This window comes from Myotis brandtii, unplaced genomic scaffold, assembly GCF_000412655.1.
Source record: "Myotis brandtii unplaced genomic scaffold, ASM41265v1 scaffold37, whole genome shotgun sequence".
NCBI classification, from domain to species: Eukaryota; Metazoa; Chordata; class Mammalia; order Chiroptera; family Vespertilionidae; genus Myotis; species Myotis brandtii.
Genome location: NW_005364225.1, coordinates 3,021,079 through 3,028,676, shown reverse-complemented (window position 1 = coordinate 3,028,676; position 7,598 = coordinate 3,021,079). Strand labels below are relative to the sequence as shown.

At 37.5% G+C, this 7,598-nt stretch overlaps 1 protein-coding gene across 1 annotated transcript in view; it reads left to right on the top strand.

The window, feature by feature from the left end:
- Positions 1-7,598, top strand: part of ANGPTL5 (angiopoietin-like 5) — a 19,276-nt gene that overhangs the window by 8,243 nt on the left and 3,435 nt on the right. Inside the window, exons 6-7 of the mRNA XM_014544572.1 lie at positions 1,779-1,899; positions 4,841-5,026. Of these exons, the coding sequence (XP_014400058.1) occupies positions 1,779-1,899; positions 4,841-5,026 (307 nt within the window). The remainder of the gene's footprint in view (positions 1-1,778; positions 1,900-4,840; positions 5,027-7,598) is intronic.

Genomic DNA, 7,598 nt, shown 5'->3' with positions numbered 1-7,598 from the left:
TGATTTTAGAGAGGAAGGGAGAGAGAGAAAGATAGAAACATCAATGATGAGAGAGTATCATTGGTTGGCTGCCCCCTGAATGCCCACACTGGGATTAAGCCTGCAACCCGGGCTAGTGCCCTGACCAGGAATTGAACTGTGATCACCTGATTCATAGGTTGACACTCAACCACTTGCTATGCTAGCTGGGCTGGTGCAGGATCTTATATTATCCTTACAGTAAGCAGATTGTGCAATATAAATACTTACTTGCTTTAATTAGCTTATAAATATTAGAAAATAATGGTGTGCTTTGCCTTAGAGCTCACTAAAAATACTTTTGATTTCCTTTCCTGCATATAGTTATAATTTTTTTGTATGACAAGTGCTTTTATGTGATTGTATAAGTTAATAATTAAAAAAAAACATTAAAGTGAGACATTGAAAAGCTGACTCATTTATAAATTGAATAAAATAAATCATTGATGTCTATTCTCAGTAGTTCTATAGTGGGATTTCTAGAAGAAATTTCTACCAGAAATTCTGTATATTTATATATATTATATATATAATTTTTCTGATACTTCTTTATGCATAAGAGAGTTTATTAGAGTGGTATCACACCTTGTTGATAGTCTTTATTACACCAATAAAATAATTTTTTTTCTAAGTAGATACTAGCAATGTCTTTTCTTAGAATTGCTAACATTATTCTTTGACACCTATTCACAAGCTGTCAAAAGATTAGGAACTAGGCGGGAAATAATTTTTAAATTATTTAATTCAAAAATGGGCCAGAGCCGATGTGGAAAGGGAAGGCTTCTCGTTTTTGAAGAGCGGGACGCACAATTACCGCTTTTGTGGGAGAGCGTTTGTTCCCTAGCTTCCTCCACGCCGCCGCTGTCTATGCAGCAGGAAGTTTCTAATGGGGAGGATTGCTCTGATCCCCCCATGTCACTGCTATGGGCTCCCTACCATTGTCCTCTTAGGGCAGTGGTTCTCAACCTTGGCTGCACATTAGAATCACCTGGGAATCTTTTTAAAATCCTGATTTCTGGGCCTCATCCTCCGGAAATTCTGTTTCTTTGTTATGGGGGTTGTGGCCCTACCCCATAACAAAGAAACAGAATTTCCGGAGGATGAGGCCCAGAAATCAGGATTTTAAAAAGATTCCCAGGTGATTCTAATGGGCAGCCAAGGTTGAGAACCACTGTTTTAGGGGCATTTCACACAGTGCCAAAAGATACACCTATGAGTGCCTGCTGAAGTGGGACACAGATCACACCTCTGTGCCTGAAAACTGCAGCCTGCACACAGTCCTCCCAGGCTTTGGAGAAAAGAACAATCAAAGACAGGTACACGGAAATATTTAACACTGTATTTTACAAAATCAACACTTTCATTCAAAGGAAAAGTTAATTTGTCAAGAGATACATCACTCTACCACATCTTATTGGTACTCTTATTACTCAACTGAAAAATATTTAGAGTTAAGGGATAAGAGAATAACCTTAAAATGCTACAAACACCTATATGTTAAAAAAAAAATGATGGATACAGGAACCCATAGAAATGACATTTAAATTTCTACAAAGAATTTAGTTTATCATAAAACCAACTTATAGTTAACGGAAGTATAGTCTCTGCATCAGTAAATTGAATATATTAATATACTATTGCATTGAAACTTTCAGTGAAAGCATCTTCTCTTTCTCTAGGCTTAAGGGTGAAGTATGAGTTTTATATAAAAGGATGAAAGTCATAGTATGTTATTTTTGTCTTTTCTGGGTCTATTTTAGGTAATGTGTGACATGGATTACAGAGGAGGTGGATGGACTGTGATACAGAAAAGGATTGATGGGAGAATTGATTTCCAAAGGTTGTGGTGTGATTATCTGGATGGATTTGGTGACCTTTTAGGTCAAATTATATTTATTTTTCCTTTATCTTTTTTTCTTCTTTTTGGTATTACACCTATAGACTGTCTCTTGGTCAAATTGTTAGTAAGAAAATAGTAAATGCTTGTGAATATGAAAATATGACTAAATCATTCTCTCTTAATATGACAAATTATTTAAAACTAGAGGCCCAGTGCATGGATTCATGCATGGTGGTGGTGGTGGGGGGCTCTCTCAGCCTGGCCTGCAGGGAGTGGGCCAAAACTGGCTCTCCGACAACTCCCGAGGGGTCCCGGATTGTAAGAGGGTGATTCTGGGGTGACACACCCAGGAATCGGGCTCCCTCCTCTGTTCTCCCAATATTATGTCTCACTTCTTTCATCTCACTTTACCCTAAGTTTGGTGGTAACTGACGACTTGTGGGCATTTAGCTGCAAAATGCAATTATTTAGCAAACAGGATTTACTTAGCCTGGAATCCAGTTGGCCTAGGGCAGGACTCTGCCAATGTCAGGTTCCCGCCCAGGCCCTTCTGCCCAGGTGGAGTCCTGTGGCAGCAGGAACCTCCTTCTTCCCACCTGAGTTGCTCCTTCGCCTCCTTCCCTCCCTGGAGGTTGCCTGCCGGCGCTACTGTCTGCCCAGAAGGAGGGAAGCTGTGGCCAGTTTCCCAGATGAGAGTGGTAGTGGGAAAATTTGCTGCCTCCACTGGAAATCGATATTAAGTGGGTGGGCCGGCACAGGCGTTAGATGTCAGGGCCACAGCCAGTAGGTCCTGCACATCTCATCATTTAGCTAATTGAGTCAAAAAGTTTCTGTAAGGGCCAGCCCCACGACCTCTGCAATGGGCTAGAGGCCTGGTGGGGAGCCAGACCCAAAGTGGGGAGCCAATGGGCTAGAGGCCTGGTGATGGATTCATGCACCAGTGGGGTCCCTTGGCCAGGCCTGCAGGGATCAGACCAATACCGGCTCTCTGACATCCCCCGAGGGGTCCTGGATTGCAAGAGGGCGATTCTCGGGTGCCGCACCCTGGAATCGAGCTCACTCCTCTCTGGTTCCAGGTGTGTCACCTGAGAACCACAGCTGCCAAGTCATCGCAGCTCAGCAGCTCCTGCATCGAGCGTCTGACCCCTGGTGGTCAGTGCGTGTCATAGCTACCGGTTGGCCGGTCAGCTGGTTGGCCAGTCACTTAGGCTTTTATATATATAGATAAGTAGGTCTTTAGTTGGAATTTGAAAATCTTTAATTTTAGATACCTGTTGAAATATGATTTGTGTGAAAATTCTAAATTGGGTATTTATTAAGTATCTGCTATGTACCCAGAAGAGTTCTGGCAGGTGCTCAACAACTATTTGTAGAACTAAAAATGTATGGACATGGTTGTCATAAACCTTGAAATTCTTCAGATGTGTGTTGTGTCTACACAAGTAAATTAAACGGAGAATTTAGGTATGTGGCTGTAAAAATTCGAGTAATGTGAACTGGGAGTAGTGTTTTATAAAAATATCAATTAAAATCACTATATTCAAAATCTGGAAAATGTAAACCTTAGGTTGATTGTAAAATCTGTTTACATTATTGCCACACAACAGCGTAACTTTTGCTGGTGAATAGAAATATCAGTATTTCTGAATACTGTAGGTTTTACATTGGTTGGAATGTTTGCAGGTGATTTTGATCATTTTTATGTTAGTTTAAGTTACTGTTGTTATAATTTAAATCGTTAGCATCCCATAATAATGTCATCCAAGGATTTAGCACTGAATGCCAGTGATTTTAGGAGGGACGTGAAATGAAATAAAATGTTATGTAGAAGGCCAAATATCTGCCCTGCTATGGAGTGTAGTTAACATGCTGGTATTATCTCAGCATTAACCGTTACATTTCCAGTGAGTGTTTCTTCCTGAATTCAGCCTTTGAATTTTCATCTTCCTTACATTATGCTTGTTTCGTTGGGGAAATTATATGAGTTTTGACAAAATGGTCTTCAGGCTGATTTCTTTCACACAGACTGCTTTATACTTCATATATATATTTTAAACAACTTGTGATTAAGTTAAATATATTCAGTCTTAAATTTGGGATGATGGTAGAGGGGAGAGATCGCAGGGGCATTTAAAATGGACAGTCCTAGATTTGAGACACTACACAGCCCCTTGAGGACCCATTTTACTTCCTGTATTTCTTTATTACTTCCTGTACACCCTTTCTACCCTTACTTCTTCAGGATAATTTTAAATTCCAAGTGGGTATGTAGCTAAAATACCCCTGTTAGCCCTGGAGAGGGACTTAGAATCTTAGCTATAGTTTTAAGAATTTGAATGCTGTCACACTGTCCCCCAACTCTCTGAAGTTTATTTTGACTAGACCCTTACTTCCTTCAGTAGATCTACAATTGTCTTGGAAATATTGACCCTAAATCTGGGGATACTCCAATGTTATTACATTATGTTTCCATTTGTAGGTAATTCACAAGCTGCGTTATAACAAAGAAATATTTGTTCACAAAGCATTATTCTCAAAGACAGAAAAAAAATTATTTCAACTGAGCATTATCAGGGAACGTCTCATTAAAAGGTGCCGATTTGGAGATTAGACCGCTTATATTTACCAGTACACATTATTTGTTATTTGCTATAACATTTCAACTGGCTTTTTATTGACATGTTTTAAGGTAAAACTTGACTTTTTACTTCATTAACCTTTAAATGAATTTTTGAATTTAATTTGGGGAAATAAAACGGAGTCTAGTTATCCACAGTCTAGCGAAGTAGAAGTGGGAGTTTTTTTCCCTCCGAATTAGGCAATCACTGATAATTTGAGTGAGATCCATCCAGTCCCTCCAATGATTTATGTGAGCCATTTCAGAGTTATTGAAATATTAAATAACACCAAACACTCAATGATAAAGGGTTATTCTAATTTGTATTAAAATATATTTTAAAAAGCTGTGTTTTTATTTTACAGGCGAATTTTGGCTAGGTCTAAAAAAGATTTTCTACATAGTAAATCAGAAAAATACCAGTTTTATGCTGCATGTGGCATTGGAATCTGAAGATGATACATTGGCTTATGCTTCGTATGATAATTTTTGGCTAGAGGATGAAACAAGATTTTTTAAAATGCACATAGGACAGTATTCAGGAAATGCTGGTAAGTTTTTTATTCCTAAAATTATCCAGAGGATTTAAATATAACTGACTCAGAATTAGGTGAAGATAAAAGGAATGCATTTCTCTTGCAATATGACACATAACTGGTAAGAGGAAAAATTAGGAATGAGAAAAACTGGCCAGGTCTTGAGCTTTGAAACTGTTATGATGATTGCACCACGTGTATTTTGCAGTGCTTTATACTCTTTGAAACAATTTGCCACATGTAATCTCCGTTGATTCTTTAGATAGAGAGCCTGTGGGTTAGGCTTGGAAAATATTATTTACATTTTTGTGTCCAGAGAGGCTGGCATTTAGAAGTCATAAATGTTAGAGCTGATCTTCACTCTTCTCACTCTACAGGTGAAAAAGAAAAACAGAAAGATTAAGTGACTTGCCCAAGATTCCCAGCTCATCACATCTGAGCAAGGGCAAGAACTCAGGTTGATAGAATAATTAGTTTAGTGTTTTTTCACTATATGTTGGCACACCTACTCATTTACAAATAAACTTAATTTGTTAGAACTTCAAAGTACTTTCTGTTAAATTTATATTTTTTATAAATTTATGTTAAATTTATGTTAAAATTTTAAATTTGAGTTAAGAAATATGAAATTCAACTCTTTGTTGCTCATCACGGTACTCATTCATTATGTATTTTTAGTGTTAGAAATCCAAAAAGAAATGATATATATTCCCAAGTCTTTAAGTGATCATAATGTAGAGGGGTAGATAAATAAAACTGAAAACAGAATACTGATAATGTTGTGGCAGAATGCACGGGAGACTGATCAGCCAGCACTCTGAGGGAGGAAAGTTTAACTTTTATTTCACAGATCTGCTGGTCCAGGGGAATTCCGGATCCAAAGCCAGAACTGAACTCGTGGGGAGTCACCTATATCTATATCTATATCTATATCTATATCTATCTATATCATCTATATCTATATCTATACTCTATCTATCTATCTATCTATCTATCTATCTATCTATCTATCTATCTATCTATCTATCTATCTATTCCTGTGGCGGCCCCTGAGGGTCCCCGCAGCTCCGCCCAAGTCAGCTGTGGCAGGGTCCTGGGGTTAGGCTCTGCAGCTCTGCCCAAGTCAGTCAGAGTGGGGAAGTAAGACTAGTTTTAACCAGATACTGAACTAGGTTTCAAGGCCCCCTCCCCCCGCCTCCATTTTCCTTTTCAGTAAAGCTTTGGGGGTTAAAAGGAAGGAAAAATTTATTATATTGTTTTACTACAACCCAATGAAAGGGAAAACAAGTCAAACAGACTATATTTAAAGCAACTCTCTGCTCTACTAAAATATTATATAAACTGTATTATTGAAAATTAATTTTGTTGGAATAAAGTAGAAATCAATTGAGAGCATTAACCATCCTATATGCTCTGAATGGAAAGACTTTTTTGAAATAGTAATGTGTTTTTCACAATGCTGTCTGATTTTCAGGTTCATTATTCCTCTACTTGGTTATTTAAAGAAAACGTCAAGTTACATGTAATTAAAGAGTAAATGCTATTTATTTAGGTACAGTATACTAATCTCAAGATAGATATAAATCCAATTTAAAGATGATTAGATTTTATAGACATTTAGGTGAGGAAAACAGATAAATCAAAATGTATACCAATTCAGTTGTCATAGAGATCAGCAGATGAAAATAAACATGTTGCTCATGAAAAAATAAAGGAGGAAGAAAATGATTCCAATTGTTGTATACAGAAAATCATCATGGAAAGGTAGTTTTCAACAAGGGGTTAATGTTAGATTCAACCTGGGAAGCTTTTGAAAGTCCTGCAGAATCGGAGTCAGTAAACTGGGGCCCAGGTATTTGCATTCATAGATGGATATGTTGGCATCTTTATAGTTGAGAACCACTGATCTCTGCTTGGAGGAATGAGTAATCACTGATAATTTGAGTGAGATCCATCCAATCCCTCCAATGATTTATGTGAGCCATTTCAGAGTTATTGAAATATTAAATAAAACCAAACACTCAATGATAAAGGGTTATTGTAAACCCTTAGTGTCTATTTACACTCTAACAGAAAACATGGTGTTGAGTTTTAATGGGCTCTTTCTTAACAAATAGACATGTGCATGATATTTTTAAAATAACTTCTTAAATATAATCCAGAGAGAAGCTGATTTGGCATATGATTTTTCTGATGATTAGACTTTTTCCAGGGAGAGAATCTGTAGAGGATCCATAAGTACTGTCTCTCTCATCTGAACTTCTGAAAGGTATCGTACCATGTGGGTGTTGAAAATATATTCTCTCTGCAAATACTTGCAGTGTGGGCATTTTGTTTCCCATGAAGAATAGAGTCCGAGACTCTGCGTATAGGTATAGGATAGGCCAGGGGTGGGCAACCTTTTTGTGAGTGTGTGCCAAAACCAGCAAAATCTGACTCAAAATGCCAACCCTAATTTTTTGAGAACATGTTACGCCTACTTGATATCTCTTAAGGTGTACGTATGTGAAGAACCTTGAAGAAATAATAAAATTCATTCGAGTGACAAAAACACAGTATATGATGATGAAAAATACATTTATTTTTT